The sequence below is a fragment of the Vespa crabro genome, chromosome 21, assembly GCF_910589235.1.
Source record: "Vespa crabro chromosome 21, iyVesCrab1.2, whole genome shotgun sequence".
NCBI lineage: Eukaryota > Metazoa > Arthropoda > Insecta > Hymenoptera > Vespidae > Vespa > Vespa crabro.
Window position 1 is genome coordinate 573,075 of NC_060975.1, and position 16,597 is coordinate 589,671.

Sequence of the window (16,597 nt, forward strand, 5' to 3'; positions counted from 1 at the left end):
GAAAAGTCCAATCGTTAAGTGAACGTACCGAAGATAAATTCTCGCGTTAAGCCGACAAAGACACGGTGATGCATTCGTTCTGGACCACCCTCGAACTTTCTTTCTCACCCTATAAACTTTCTCTCTCGGTCGAGTGTCATTAACGAAAGGGTTGTGAAAAGTATGCGAAACGCGTATAAGCGAAAGGGAGGATAGACAAAGAGGAGTTGCCGTCTTATTTGAGGAAAAAGAAGAAAAGGAGAGAGAGAGAGAGAGAGAGAGAGGAAGAGGGATAGAGGCTATTTCGTTCTTCGAAAAGAAAAAAAGAAAAAGAAGTAGGTACATTGGCAAAGAGAAAGAAAAGGAGCAGCGAGAGAAAAAACGAAAGTATACTAATGTAATATCGCGCAAGGCGTTTTAATAAACAGAGTTCAGTAATCAAGGCAGCGGTTTAAGTAGCTTTCTTGTTTTTTAACGATCGTTTTTACGTCCCGTTTAAATCATCCTACGAGAAGAACCAAGGTGGGGAGGAAAGAGAGAGAGAGAGAGAGAGAGAGAGAGAGAGAGAGAGAGAGAAAAGGAAAAGATTCAAGATGAACTTGGAAATATTTTTACGAGTTTCATTTTCTCCTCATCTTAAAACTTTTCTTGATAAAATTCATACGTACGTTTATCCGTGTCGCAAGTAATTCTCTTACCTTTATTCTTATTTCTTTTCTTTTTTCTTTTTTTTTCTCTTTTTTTCAATTCTAATTCTAAGCAAGAGAAGATATAATGATGTAAAATCTCGACACATCCTTGGAGATATTTCCCTTTGTGACCAGTCGCAGGAGGACGTTTTTCATTGGAATCATAGCTTGGTTTAAAGTGTACGCGACACATACACGCACGTACCGCATACACACGGTCACATCAAGCCGGATATTATTTCAGTCGGCGCATATTTCCGCAAATGAATTTTATGAAAACAGTTTTTGTTCTTTTAATTAATCGCTCTTCCGTTCCCTGGGATACGTCTCTCTCCCCTCCTCTCACACTTTTACTCTCTCTCTCTCTTTGTCTCTCTCTATCTCTGTCTCTCTCCCTTTCACCCTCCTATCATCTCGTTTCAACGTCGAGCGACGTCGTCCCGTCTTCCGTCGAGCTCGCGAGGAAATATCCGGACAGCTGGTGCTGTTCAGTTTTTAATAACAATATTGTTTCAAAGACAGTGCGCAAACGAAAATGCGATTCACCTTTTTTGCTTAAACATCGTCGTCGAAATCTGATTTTGTTTCTTTCTTTTTTTTTTTTTTCTTTTTTTTCTTTTTTCCTTTTTCTTTTGGACTCTGACAATAGCCATTATCGTTCGTCGTAATATATCATCGAGTATTTTAATATCAACGTCATTTTAATATATATTTTATCATCGTCGACCATACGTAGCTTCGATTCGTCGATTCTTTTTTCGCTCCTTCTATATTCTTTTTTCTTTCGGTTTTTTTTTTTTTTTTTTTTTTTTTCTTTTTTTTGTCGGGTTTTCCTTTCCTTCCTTCCGTCGCACGTTTCGTTCCCGAGCGATACAATTTCACGCGGAATTCATTGGAATGCGTAGGTAGCGCGACGCGAAAAGGGACGAATTAACGCGAAAAGCAGCAGGGAGACATTACTATTGTTGTTTTTCCTTTATCTCTTTTTTCTTTTTTTGTTGTTTTTTTTTTTTTAATTTTTTTTTAATTTTTTTTTTTTTTTTTATTTTTTCCTTTAATTTTTTTAATTGTTTTTTATTTTAAAATGAAATTTCGCGTGGCCCGCGCAAAGGCTAATTCTTCTTTGCGATTCGCATGCGTTCTCGCAAATGGCTTTTGTAAATAAAAACGGCCGCTATGTCTGGATGCATGGTTTTAATTAATTATTTTCTCGACGCGACGTCACCTTTCGCAAGATAATCCTAAAGTTTTCCAATGATTTACGTGTCGATCGTCCGCGTTAAATTACGATTTTCACTTTGTCTCTTTGACGAGTACATTTTTCGTTCGGGTTTCCGACAACGTTGGATACCGATAACAACCGACCGTCACAACGGTGAACGGAGAAAATAAGCTACTTAAAAAAAGTACACCCGTTAAAACAACGGGTCCCGACAGTCGGCTCATTTTTTTACACGAATTATTCCTTTTATCTTGAACAATGTTGAAAATAAGATTCGAATAATCCGGATATTATTATGTATAATTATTTATGAAAAAAATACTTCGGTTTGGGTGAAAAGTAAACTCGTTAAAACAAAGTTATCACAGTCGACACATTTTCCATACCAATTATTATTTTTATTTTCAATAATGTTTAAAATAAGATTCGAATAATCTGAATATTATTATGTCGTGAATATAAATATTTATGAAGACAATAATATAATGTTTATTAATCGAATATCGAAAATGATGATTATTTGATATTTCTTTCTTTCTTTTTTTTTTTTGTTTGTTTGTGTGTATGTGTTTTTATTTCTTCTATCGAATCATTCGTAGCTTAACTTAAAGTTAAAACGCTTTTGGATTTGATCTTGTCGAAGATAAAATATCGTGAAGTAAGCGTTGAAGGGGTAAGTCGTACACGAATGGTATAGGTTGGCACGAAAGGGTGAAAATAATTCACGAAAATTGTTGGGCACTTTCCTCTTTCCTTTTCTCTTTCGTCTTCCCCGTTTTCGTTCGTCGGCCTAACATTACGACAAAGTCTCTCTCTTTCTCTCTCTCTCTCTCTTTTTCTCTTTCAACGTACATGGGCGTTTTGTACATACAAACAGGAGTAATTGTCGGCCAATTATGTGGTCGCAAGCTCGTACGTTCTACGTATAATATACTTGGGTGAACGTTCATGGCCAGTAGAAAGAGAAAGAGAGAGAGAGAGAGAGAGGTGTGCCGTAGGTAATCGCGCTCATAAATAACATTTATTGGTGGGCCAGAACACTAATTGCCAATGATTACCGCGAACGCCAACGAGAAAAATTGCCAATTTACATCGAATGCCTTCTATTATCCCTTTTCCACGAGACTCGCTAGTTCGATCGCTTATCCTTTCTAGGGAGGGAATTAGGAAGGATAATCGATTTTGATATCGTCCCATTATTCTTAAGTCTTCTTACTTTATTAAGTAACCATATAATGTTTGGCCAATGTGCAAATGAATTATTCTCATTTGCATTTTTTTTTCTTTCTTTTTTTTTTTTTTTTGAGTAGATTTATACATGCACATTGTAATAATAAATAAATGTGATAAATTTTGTAGAATAATTATACGTATAGAGAGTGACGTAATGCAAGTTATCCAAGTTACGTGAACGAAAAGCAAAATAAATGTTTGCAATTGGGAATTGGTTGGAATCATTGGTTATTACGTTCGAGGGAAGAAAATAGACATTGTCGCAGTCGGTATAAATTCGCGATGTTCAGCCAAATTTTGATTCGGTTCGATTCAACTACGAATCGTTCCTTTATTCCCGTGCATTTTCGTTCTCTATCTCTCTCGCACACGTATTCCAATTTCTTCGTTTTTTGGGAAACGGATGCAGAGGAGGAACGGGGAGGATTGGTAGTGGAGGGCTTCGCGTTCACACCCGAATAGAGTTGGATTTCGCTCTCCTGAATACACAATGGGATTTATTCGAAACGTGGCGTATAAAACACAAAGGACTCTGTATGATTGGTAAATTATTGAGCCAAGCAGGATTTGTCGGCCAATCACGTAGCGCCTTTAAATAATTCAAAGGAAGCTCAAAAGTAGAAAGATGCGAGTAAAGTACAGAAAAAAAGAAGAAGCTCTAGTCGATATTATATATATATATATATATATATATATATATATATATATATGTATATACATAAGATCGAAAAGAGAATCATTATACGTTTAAAAAAGAACATTTCTCTCGATATTTAAATGTATTATTTATAAAAGGAACTTTCGTTTCATGCATAGGAAAGATCTTGGACGGAATAATTCCGCATCGAAAGGAAAATCACATTCGCAACTTTGGCCCGAACAGTATCCCAAAGTATATCTGTTAAGGAGAGATAATATGTATGGGGAAAAAAAACAAACAAAAAAATAAATATGATCTGTCAGAAACGAAAAAGTATTTTATGAATAGGAACGATCCTTGACGGAATAATTTCGTTTACGTTCTTCACGTTCGAAATAAAATCCCGTTCTCGTTCTCGATCGGAGCGATGAGAATGATAGGTCCTTTTTTTCTGGATAGCTGTTATCGCGATCGGAGAAAATTTCTTCGGAGAGTAGGTAGTAGGTCCGACAAATCCCCGAAGCGTATGGTGCCAGAGAAACGCGGAAGAAATAAAACATTTTCTCTCTTCTTTCTCTCCAGGGCGATAGTGCGCCGGCAGTTTTGCGGAGCGGACCGAACTTTCCGCATAACTCAGCCTCGTTATCTGACTCGCAAATAAGGCAACGGAAAAGTTCGCGACATCAATCCGGCCCTCTGTCGGGAGATTCGAAGTTGAAACAATGCTTAAGTCACCCTATAACGTATGAGCCCCAAGAGGGTGGCACACGAGAAAGACAGAGACGAAGAGAAAGAGAGAGAGAGAGCCAATCGTTCGTGCTAACGTTTTCAAGCTCGATCTTCCAACTTACGATTCCGTTCGATTCGATATATCATCGTTCTGCCTATCATCTTTTATGATTATTTCTTTTTCTCTTTTTTTTTTTTTTTCTACTTCGCCAATTTTCACCGTGATTTAGATTTCATTTGGAATGGTATCGTAAAGATTTATAGATTTACCTACGTGTACCAGGATCCTTAGTTATACCTGAAATGAATAATTAAATGATCGTCCCTCGTCAACAATAAAATGAAATGATTTTATTCCTTGAATAATACATACATCGGTGTTACAATTAATTCGTTCGTCTAAAATTCAACAATGTAGGGTATACACCTTCGTCTCTTTCTTCCTTTTCTTCTTTTTCTTTCTTTCTTTTTTCCCCTTTTTTTTTCCCCTCTATACACTTCGTTAACTATCCTTTCACCGGTTATATGAGACAATTCGTAATCGAAGAAGTCGAACAGTCGATACACTTCGAAAAAAGCACCATTATTATCATTATTATCTTTCTTTATCCTTTTCCTAAAGATAATACTCGTACTATCTACAGAACGAAATCGCTCTTTTTTCTTTTTTTTTTTTCGTTTTTCTTTTTTCCAAAAAGAAAAAAAAATAAAAAAAAAAAAAAAAATTGAAAAGCGCTAAAGGGATCGCAAATGATCGATTTTATCAGCTTTTCACCGGCATATAATCGCGATCTTTCCTTGCTTTCGTTTCCTCGTATGATCGATAGATCGTAGCCGATCTTAGCGTGGGGACTCGATCGCGACGAGTTTCTTCTCTTCTCTTTGCAAAAAATCTCACGACGATTTCCATCATCCTTTTTATCTCTTCTCGAACCGATGACGATGCTCCGAATAAAACGGAAAAACGAAACGGACCGATAGCAACGACGATAAACTACGCACTCTCGCGATTCGACATATATATATTATTTAGATATATATATGTTTGTTATTCTTGTATGTTAAGTTTAGGTGTTAACATAGGTAGTAGGCGTAGACGCGTGTATATCGGCGCTTATTTCGTTTGTCATTTGGCATCGTACGGTGCTTGCGCATTGATACCATTTAAATTATTCATGGGGTTCAGGACGTTGTGAGCGCTCGATGTAGTCGGTGCTGGATATCCATTGTGGTTATGGGCTGTTTCCCCATTCGCCTGTCTCGGAGGACCTCCAGCAGGTACCGTCTGAAAGATAAAAGAGAGATCGTACGATTATTGCCTATATCGGTTCTTTTTTTAAAAAAGAAAAAAGAAGAAAAAAAAAAAAGAAGAAAGAAAAGGACTTTTTAATACTGCAATCTTTGACAGTCGATGTTTTTTTTTTTTTCCTTTTTTTCGTACGATTAATAGATACACGAAAATAACCGGTTCATTCCTTATTATTTCAATTTAATCTCTAATAAATTCGTTATCTTCTTTCTTGTAAAATTGTATTTACTCTCAGACGGGATAACTCTATTCGGTCGTTTCTCTTTCGTTCGACCCTCTTGTTCCTTCCTTCCTTCCTTCCTTTTCTTTCTCTCTCTCTCTCTTTTCGTCCTTTTACCTACTTACTTCTGTCTCTATCTCGAGACTGTATTAATGTAGAAGCTAGAGAGGGATAGAGAATAAGAGGAGATGCTGCACGGATAGGTAAGTGCCGTTGAAAACTTCCAACTTCCTATCTTTCTCCCTTCTCTCTCTCTCTCTCTCTCTCTTTCTCTCCATTTCTCTCTATCTCTTTTTACCCTTCAACGTCTTCCAACACTCCCTTTCTCTCGGTTTCTATAGTAAAGGTGTTAAATTATACAGGCTTAAAATTCGGCAGACCGTGCGACTCCCTCTTGACGAAACAACGGATCTTCCCACGGCTACGTCTTACTTTACGAACACTCGCGAGTCGATCGTACTAATTTAACTACGACAACGAGTCGACTTGAACAAGAAGAAGAAGAGAAGAACTCGGGTTTTCTTTCATTTTCTTTTCTTCCCTCTCGATCAGTTTCATAGAAACTTTCTACATCATCAACTTTCTATATATTTTATTATATATATATATATATATATATATATATACGATAATGAAGTCTGCTTACAGTTTTTTCCACGAATTTTTCCGGCTCTTGAATCCTCGAGAAAGAATAGCCAGAACGCGCAAGTAAGAGTCCAAGTAATTAACTCGTAAATAATTACGATAAAAATGACAAAGCGTCGCGAAAGAAATGCTTTATCGTTCCATTGCCGCTAGCAAGGGTGACTCTTTCCTCGCAGAAGAAATCCCTAAATCTTAACCGTAGCGCGAGAACCCTTTCCAAAAGCTTATTCTCTCTCTCTCTTTCTCTCTTGCCGTCTTCTTTTCGAGCTATCTCTCTTTCTCTTTCCATCTAAACGAGTTCCGGTACGTAATTAAGAAATCTTCATGGAAGGCGACGGAGACCACCGTCCTCTCTTTCTCTCTCTCTCTCTTTACTTACCATGGGTTAAATTAAGTCTATGACTTATTCAAGTTTTATCTACAATTGCCAGAGGAGGAATTGCCATGGCGTGGATTTACTGCCGACATTGTAATCAAACGGCACGCGTTTTCAGTACTCCGAGCTACTTTGGAAAGTTTCTTGGACCACTTAGGTACATGCATATCATACTACATAGATTCTTATGTTTCTATGTAAGAAGGAAAGAAGGGAAAAGTTATTTAATTCGATCGTGACGAATTAATAACGTTGATTATTAATATCGACGATGAAATTATCAGACTTTTTGATTAATACACATTCGATAGATTTTTGATACGTTAAACACGTATGGAAAAAAAGAGAGAGAAAGAAGATAAGTAAGTGTCTTGTAAGAAGATAACTTGTGTCGTTTGTTAAAGAACATATATCCCTTGTTGAAATCAAATGGAAGGTTGAGATAAGAGATGTACTGAATCGAAACGCGTTCATTTGTCGTTTCCCCTTCTTAATACCTAGTCGGCAAAAGGAAAAATCTTTTCTCTCTTTCTTTTCTTCTCTCTTTTCTCTATGTAGAAGTCGTTAATGGCACGTTACACGCACGAAGTCTCCTCCTCCTTTACGTCTTTTTCTTCTCCTCCTTCTTTCTCTTTTTCTTTACCCAACTCCTCCTCGTTCCTTTCTAATTCTTCTTCCTCGTCGACCTCCTCTTTCTCCTCCGTTTTCCTCCTTCAGAAGAGGATTCTAGCCCGCGAATAAGACATTAATCGCAAAGGCGAAGGCAGTTTGCAAGCGACGGTAAATGCGGCCCACCAGGAGGGTGCCTGTTGGAGTTCGAGAAGGGGAAAAGCTTTCTCTCTCTCTCTCTCTCTCTTTCTCGTTTGCTCGCTTTGTGAAAGGGAGAAAGGAGGAGGAGGAGGAGGGTGCCGAGAATCGCGTGTCATTTGTCCGTTGATCTCCTGTGGCTGGGAACAGTCCAGGTGTGTGGCTGCGTTTGGCCATTCCTTCGTGCCTTTGCTTTTCTTGCGCGCAAAAATTAGCACCATCGTCGGATCGGAATTAGCCGTGGTATCATTATCCATTTCCTTTCAGGAATTCTTTTAGAAAGAGATAAAGAGACAGAGAGAGAGAGAGAGAGAGAAAGAGAGAGATTTTTTATTGCTCGATATACTTATTCCTATTCTTTAATTAATAGATATTTCATTATAATCGGTTGATTAGATTTGGAAATCTCACAAAGAAGGTTTATTCACTAGTTACTGCTTATAACGTGCTCCAAGTTGATTCTCAACTAAACTCATAATCACGCGTAAGCTCGCAACCTGCCCCTTTCCCATGAGAGAGAGAGAGAGAGAGAGAGAGAGATAGAGTCTTCTACGTGCTCACGTAAAATTTAGTCCGTATACGAGGTAGCTCGTAATAATGAGCTCGTTAAAGAAATAATCTACACGCTAGGTATCATTAATAAATGTAATATTTCTTTTGACATACATAGGATATATTTGTGTTCAAAAGAATATCGACACGCGAATATTAAACAAATATCATTTAATTTCATTTCAATTTGAGTTTTTAGTTCTTAGTCGAATGAATTACCTTTCTCCTTTGGTTTGGATCTAATCGTCTAGAAGACGCGTATAGAAGACATCGTAATACCTTATTCCCTGTACGATTTCCATGGTGCACATTGATCCTCTTAAATTCCCATGTACCCGCCGTCTTGGCATTAGCATATTATCTCACCTCTCAAAGTCCTCCCACCATTACTACCTCCTCTACTTCTCTTGGTCTCTTGGCGATGCCACCCTTTTCCTTCTATATCTCCCTTACTCTTACTCTTTCTCTTTCTTTCTCTTTATCTCCCTCCCTCCCTCTCTCTATCCCTCTCTCTCTCTCCCTCCCTCTCTCTCATTCTCTCGTCGTTCTTCTCCGTCTTTCCCTCACCCACCTTCTTATTCGACCCTCTGATTCGCGAAGGACTTTACAGACACTCGAGAGTTTGTTTTAAAACTCAGATAATCGTTTCGAAATTTCTCCCCTTCTCTATCTTCCTCTGTCTTTCTCTGTTTCTCCTTCGTACTACCCTTTCCTCTTACTTCTTCAAGACGAGCCTCGCTCGTTCCGCATTGCGCCGGATCCCAAGGGGAAAATTAGATCGAAATAAAAGTTCTCGGGGAATTTTAAGCGCGTTACGTTCGTCTCCTTTCCTACGATCGAACTTTCTTCTCAGAGATTTCAATGATTTCCTCGCATTCCTGTATGTGTATCTCTCCAACGCGAAAATTTATTATTAGACATGTTATAAACCTATATGTCGATTCGATGTTACCATTTTTTTTTCTCTCTTCTTTTCTTTTTCTTTCTCCTTTTTTTTTTTTTATTTTTTTAATTTTTTATCGAAACATATCAATTTCTCGATCGTTGCTCGAATAAGGTACATCATTAAACGCTTACTTCATTGATTCAAAGGGCGAGGGTCAAGAAATACGAGTTTACGAGGAAGGATCCTAATTCGATTTATCGAGGGCGATGACTAAACTGTTCTCTTCTTTTCTTTTCCCCTCTTTTAGCAAAAGGGATCTCGTCGAGTTATACGTAAACCGTGCGCATTCTGGCATTATTTAGAACTAGCTAACCACACGTAGAAAAAGAGAAGGAAAAAGAAAAACGGATCCTTTAGAAGCTTGGTGGGTGGGTTATAGAGAGGCTCTTGCCTAAGAAAGATCGGGACAGCTGCCTGTGTTCTCAGGCAATCAGAAAAACTACCCTCTCTTCCCCTCTTTCGCTGAACGCTTGGTAGTCTCCTTTCCCACCCCCCGTAGCCACGGCTTAAGGAGGGTACAAACAGGGTGGCAGCTGTCTCAACGACGCCGAGAACCCTCTTCGCGGTTTTTAAGAACCTTAACGCTTTCCTCTTCCCTTTCATCTCTCTCTCTCTCTCTCTTTCTTTTTTAACTGAACTCTTTTTTAAACGTATCTTCATGATAGTTGAATCCTCACGATGTTAACGTTACGTTTACGAGCCATCGAACTCTGTCGCGAAATGTCAGATAGACGATCGATCCCGAACGATTTTGCTGTGGTGGTGGTATATAACGTCGAGGGTTTGTCTCGAATACTCACCCTTCTCTGCGATGATATCACGAAGGTATTCACGCTCAAGGAACGAGATGTCAAGAGGGATCGTGTCAGGAGGCTTAGTCTAATAGATGCGCCAAAAGGACATTAGCATGCTACGCTCGGTCTATCGACATTAGCTTCTTTCCTTCGACGATTTTTTATTTCTCTTATCGATCATTTATAACCACGTGAAATTCTTCGAATCGTAAGATACCCCATTGTCATCGTTTTCTCTATTATTCTTTTCAAGCTCTGATAGTCTATTATTCGAGAGTAATAATAAAAACTCGATGAAACATAATGCAAAGTCTCTTCTCGTCGATCGTTAAATTTCATTTTAATTAAACGCGCACCCTGGACGCAGGAAGATCGCTGATACATACATGCGTACATAGACATGCATACATTTAAGCGTTTAGTTTACTTGGGAACACTTACGTGGCACAGAAATAGAGTCGCAAGGGTTACCAACCCCGTTGTTACATGCGGCTCGTCGACAGGGCGAAAGGAAAGGGAAAGGGAAGAAATTTGCATATTATAAGTAGTACACGTTACCGAGACTACTGATATCATCTCAGGCAACGGGGACCTCGTTACTTTCTGCATGCTTATTATTCGAGTGTGTGTTAACTATTCACGACCTTCGACCAGAATACGAGAAGAGAATACGAGAAATAAAAAGTATTCTTTTCTATTTTCTTTTTTTTTTTGTTTTTATTTCTTTCTTTTCTTCTATCTTTCTTTTTTTTTTTCTCTCTATCATCCCGCTGTAATCGGATAGCGAAGATCGAAAAATCTTTAAACATCGTATCGGTATAAATTCTGCAATACGTGACGTCAAAGGGTAAGAGAGAAGATCCTTGCAAGACGGAACTAGGATTAAGTAGATCTGATCCTTGTTGGGTCGGACACGCCGAGGTCCTTCCGTGCGCCTGAGGCTTAAGATATTGTTTCGAAGCGGAGGCTGTTGCTTTAGGATAATCAAGAAGACGTAATCCTAAGAGACTTAGAGTCGATGAGTCCATAATTCCGGACGTTCTCTTTTACTTTTTCCTCCCTTTGAAGTTTGTCCTTATTATACGTCGATTATTTTCTTTTTAAACTCTCTCTCGCTTTCTCTCTCTCTCTCTGTCTCATCGAAGAGGAAAGAGCCGATAAATTTTGAAATATTTCGTTCGGTAGATCGTGTACCACCTACGTCGTCTTTACTTCGTTTAATTCCATTCTAATACCTCTCGACGATCCTTTACGAAGAGAAAATTCTTTCGCACGTTCCAACTACCAGGTAGCAGAAGAGGCACCGATCGTTAAGGCATGCGGGCGGCGTGGCTTGCTTAACGGTCGAGCTTAATTAATAAGGACACGCGATATCCTAAGTTAGAAGACGTTGCTAGTACGGTAAAGCATAGCCGAAGCCTCGAGGGAGTCCTTTGTTGTCGAGAGGGTCAGGATGAGCGACCTGCCACTTTAACCCACCTTAAGGGATTACGTCTTGAGGAGTTTCCGAGTCTCCTTCTACTCCTCATTTTCCTCTTACGATGGCCTAACTCGTACTACGCCTCTCGTTACGTCATCGTTCACACTTCTACCAAGCTCGTCATCCTCGGGATTATATATCTCTAAATAATATCTGTCTGTCCATCCGGGCGCTTTTTTTTTTTTCCTTATTAATCAATTTTACTTACTTGAGGCTGAAGATGCGTGACCTGTCTTTTAATATGCGCTAAAGTATCGTTCGGCGGAGGATGCGGCATGTTGGCGAAATAGACTCTCTCCTTGTAATGATACTCGCAGAGAATTTTATTCTCATAGAGATAAAACTGATCGCCCACGCAAAATCTGCAATTAGAAAGAGATAGATTTGTAATAATGACCAAGTTTCCGATCGGAATCGATTATATAGATTTTCTCTTTGATCGATGATATGTCGATCGTCGATCTAAGACAAAGTAGATATACTTAGAGAACGTTGTCGGAGTCTCATCGAAACGAATTTGCAAAGTTTTCAAACGGAAACTACGGCAAGGAATTTCTCCTATCGAGACAGAGTGAGAGAGAGAGAGAGAGAGAGAGAGAGAGAGAAAGAGTCTGTACAAGCTTGGCGGAGCAGTAAAGCGTGCTAATTCCGTTTAAGACCGCTTTCCGTTCTGCTCCGCCAAGGAAATTGCGAGAAAATAAAAACAAGGAGCGAAGTGGCAGCGGCTCTCTCCCCTTCCACCTTTCCCTCCTCTCTCCCCCCCCCCCCCGTCCACCCCGTACCCCAAGCCTTACGGCTTCTGGCGCGTTTCCGCAACTCTTCGAGCTCCTTTAGATGTAAATTTCCAGTCGATTCGCGGAGCAAAACTACTCCGAGTTCTCGGATTGCCGGCGAGTCAGTTTCGCACGAACGACCTATACAATCTCAAGGCGAAACCCACTTGCATTATTCCTTCTCTTTACTTTTTCTTCTGCTCTTTCTTACTCTTTATTTCATATACATTAATAAACGAGATACCGTATAATCGAGACGCCGTAACCCATAGAAAAAATGGTAAGTTCCTTTTAGGATAGGAAAAAAATAATTAATGTAAAAGGCGAATTTAAGCGAATACGAGGGAGAAAAAAAAATATTACTCGATCCCGCGTTATTATCCACGTGTCCTATATGTCAAAGATCATAAATAGAATCGCATATCTTTTACGAGGGAACCCATCAAAGCTCGTCGTACTTTTTTAAAATTCGAAGTACGAGACACGAGGATTTTCGAGTAATCTGCCGTGGATGTATATCTATAGGTATATCTATCTGCTGGCGAGGAGGAGGAGGAGGAGGAGGAGGGGGGGGGGCGGTACGCGTAGAAGAACGGTGCGGGTACACGCGGATTTCGAGATGGCGCAGAGGTAGAAACGTGCTCGGTTTGCGATATCAGAGAAATAAGCTTGCCACGAGGGTTATACGCATCGACCAACTGTCGCACCACCGTCGACGTCCGTGCCGCCGCTACTGCTGCTTCTGCTGCTGCTTTTGCTACTCGCCCAAGCCCTTTAAAATCAAAGATTTCGCATTTTTCCTTTTTATTGCCGGTTTAAAAGTCAATTTTTCTCTTCTATACGCGCACAGGGCTCTCTATCTCTTTCTCTCTCTTACATAGTCGCTATCCGCGTCTTTCTTTTTCTTTCTCGAGTGTCCGCAAGAGGGACGTTATGCGGAAAATGCTAAAGAGGCACGGAACGACGATCGTAAGGGGGTGGTCGTCGCTTTTCGACAGACACCGCCGCTCCAGGAGAAAGAGAAAGAACGAGAGGAGATGCCGAAGGGATCGAGGATCCACGAGGGACTCGAAAATCGTTTCGCCCAGGATCCATACCCGTGTTGAAATTCTTAGCAGGTAGCTCGAACATCACTCTCCGTAAGTGCCTGAGGTATACCGCTTCGTGCCACCGTACCACGTGGCACTCGCAAATTTACAAAGAACTTGTACTTTGATAATCTTGTAAAAACCTAACTGAAATATATCAAACGCACTCTCTCTTCTTCTCTCCGTTTTGATTTATTTCGAAATCGAATACGAGTAAGAACGGACGATGGTGTATTTTTCAAGTAATAAAAAATATATTTTTTCCTTCAAAGTCAGTGGTACACGGAGTTAGGTACACGTAGCTCTCTACGTACGTAGAGATACCTACGAACATATTCCGTATTCAACGAATGTGCCGGTTCCGTTTTCAGATCCTGTTTGGGTTTTATGTCAGGATTTCTGTCGAGTGGTTTATACCGGCGCTTATGTAAATGCAGACGTGATTTTTTTTCACCACCTAGCCACCACCTCGCTTGCATCGGTATGGTGGATATTACATATATATGTATATATCTATACCTAAATATATATATATATATATATATTATATGTATATATGTTTTCGGGCATCGCTAGTGAGATATCATTTTCTTCGAAAAGACGACATCTTTGCGGATTTAAACTACATCCAGATTTTTGCAAATCCTCTCCCTCTCCTTCTCACGCGTTCATTTTATTGCAAGGAGTGCAAACGCCTCGAGAAATTTCTTCTCTGCTATTCGATTTTCTTTCTCCCTTGTGTTTTCTCTCTTCTAATTCGATCGCCATTTCGAAAGGGTAATCGGAAGAAAGGTGGTAGGAAGGGAGAAGAGAAGATCTGAACGATCGGAACGTCGAACATGGACCTCCATAAAAAGCAATGCTCAACCGTAACGCGGTACGATAAGTACCGCGTCGCGAGCTAAAATCGATCCTCCAGGGTGGTTGGTCGGTCTCCAGTCGTACACCATAAAAAGGGAACATTAGAGAGAGAAAGGAAAGTATAAGCGTCTCTCTGTGATACCGCGAGAAAGAAGATAGGGAAACGTTGCTGATGGTAGGCAGAAGTTGGTAGGAGAAGCCAGCCCTCAGGGCTTTAGCCATCTCTTTCTAACGCTCTTTATATAACGTATAACGGTGTTATGATTTCGCGCCTAGATATGCGACGTGTCTGCCGATAAACGAGCATTTTTTCTCCTCCTCCTTCTTCTTTTTTTTTCCTTTTTAACTTTCTCCCGTATCGTCGCCGCTAAATACTTTGGACATTAGGATATTTCGTTGAATATTGAATATCGATATGGCAAGTTGACGTTTTTTTATTATTACTTCCTTGTTTTTATTTCTGTTCTATTTTACTTTATTTATTTATTTATTTATTTATTTTTTTTTTTTTTTTTTTTTTTTTTTTATATAAAGTGCCACACGGAATAAAAAAAGTAGCAGCGCGAATAATCGCAAAATCGTTTCGAGGAAAGCGTTAAACGTTCTCTACGGTGTATAGCCTTCGCTAAGTCGAGAAGGAAGCCTCGGAGTTTCGTCGGCAAACAGAGCGAGCTTCGAGACTCGAAGAAAAGGGATGAGAAGGGCATGGGAATGAGAGGGAACGAAAGGAGCTTGCGGGCGAGAAACCCCAAACGGCAACACTTTGGCCGTAGTCAAGATTCTACTGGGTTTGGTGAGCGAGTAGTCGTGGTACCTCTGAAGGGGGTCCTAGAGAATAAATTTCCTACTTGATCAAGGCACGAGAAGCAGAGACAGAGAGAGAGAGAGAGAGAGAGAGAGAGAGAGAAGAGTTGAAGAAGACGCCTGTACTCACGGTACTTGCTTCGCGTTCTTACTCAATTTGCATCAAACTATAGAGAGACAAGCAAGCAAGCAGGCAGGCAGGCAGGCAGGCAGGCAGGCCTGCTTTTCTATTCTCTGGGAGGTTCTGCCACCTGATGGAGGAGGTGATTCTGCAACCTCCCTCTACCCACCGTGTCTAACTCCTCTACCTCATATTTCGCTTCAAGCAGAGAGCCCTACTGCCGAGACTAACGCGTTTAGTAGAGACTCGATTCCCTAATCAGATCTTCCGACGGCAGTCGAGGGTTTCTAAGGTGCTGCTAAGTGTGAAGTTAATGGAGTCAAGACGCCGTTCCTCCTCTATCCGGAGGAGGCCAACGAGAATCACTCGGGATGTAGCTAGGCGAAGCCACCGTTTGTTCATTATTTATCATCGAAAGTGGTTAACTTTCCTCGTAGATTCATCCTTTATATATGCGATCCAACGTATCTAATCTTGAAAAGTTTATTTGATTGAAATGATTAAAAATGATTGGCGATAAAAAGAAAATCGCTTGTTCTATATGGAAATATACACACACACCCACATACATATATACATATGTATATCTTTCTCTTTCGAAAAGAGAGTTTGAAATCGACACTCGAACGTTTATCGAGTCCCCTGACATAAATCAATTCGTTTACCTGCGAGAGACATTACCGCTCTTTAGTCTCGATATTAATAGCGCCTTGGGTATCGATAAAGCGACGTATTCGTATCGCTCTGCTAGCTCGTTATAGACTCGAATAGATAGGTAAATGCTTTATTTGTCGCCCAGGGATAGAATCCTGAGAGAGAGAGAGAGAGAGAGAGAGAGAGAGAGAGAGAGAGAGAATTGCAATTTATTTATGCTCTTCCCCCGTACCCACGACACTCACTCGAACAGTGAGCGACACAAATAATAAATGAACGTAATCAATTCAACGTTCGATAGTAGGTACGTGAGTTTGCATCGTCATTGGCGTTAGACAAACAAAACTCGATAATCTCGACTATCGTTATCGACCGAAATCTTTTTATAATATTATTATTTCGATATAACAATAGAAATGAGCCTCTAGACGTCGGTACGATTGCATTTTATGTCGAACAATTCGTCTCTCGTGCTTTATGGATATTGGGTTGATTTCATGAATAACAGCTGTTATTATTAAAAATAAAACGTCACGTTACGTACGTACGTGAATACGCGTATAATATTTATGGATAAAGACGAGATGTATACGTGTTAGGCACGAAATGTCATTGTTTCACCGATCGAAAACGTCGTCTCATCTCTCGATGTCTCGCAAAGGTTCGTTCGGTTCA

At 39.9% G+C, this 16,597-nt stretch overlaps 1 protein-coding gene and 1 long non-coding RNA gene across 4 annotated transcripts in view; one reads left to right on the top strand and one right to left on the bottom strand.

Moving 5' to 3' along the window:
* The window catches only part of LOC124431391, a 122,913-nt gene that overhangs the window by 10,692 nt on the left and 95,624 nt on the right, over positions 1-16,597 (top strand). The window lies entirely within an intron of this gene.
* Positions 4,822-16,597, bottom strand: part of LOC124431386 (LIM domain only protein 3-like) — a 69,662-nt gene continuing 57,886 nt past the window's right edge. For 2 of the 3 annotated variants that reach the window (XM_046979249.1, XM_046979248.1), the window contains exons 5-6: positions 11,830-11,983; positions 4,822-5,777 (exon numbers count right to left, since the gene is read on the bottom strand). In XM_046979249.1, coding sequence (XP_046835205.1) covers positions 5,619-5,777; positions 11,830-11,983 — 313 coding nt within the window. In that variant the 3' untranslated portion in view covers positions 4,822-5,618. Of the gene's footprint in view, positions 5,778-11,829; positions 11,984-16,597 lie in introns of those variants that run through there. The other variant, XR_006943983.1, reaches the window with a different exon arrangement.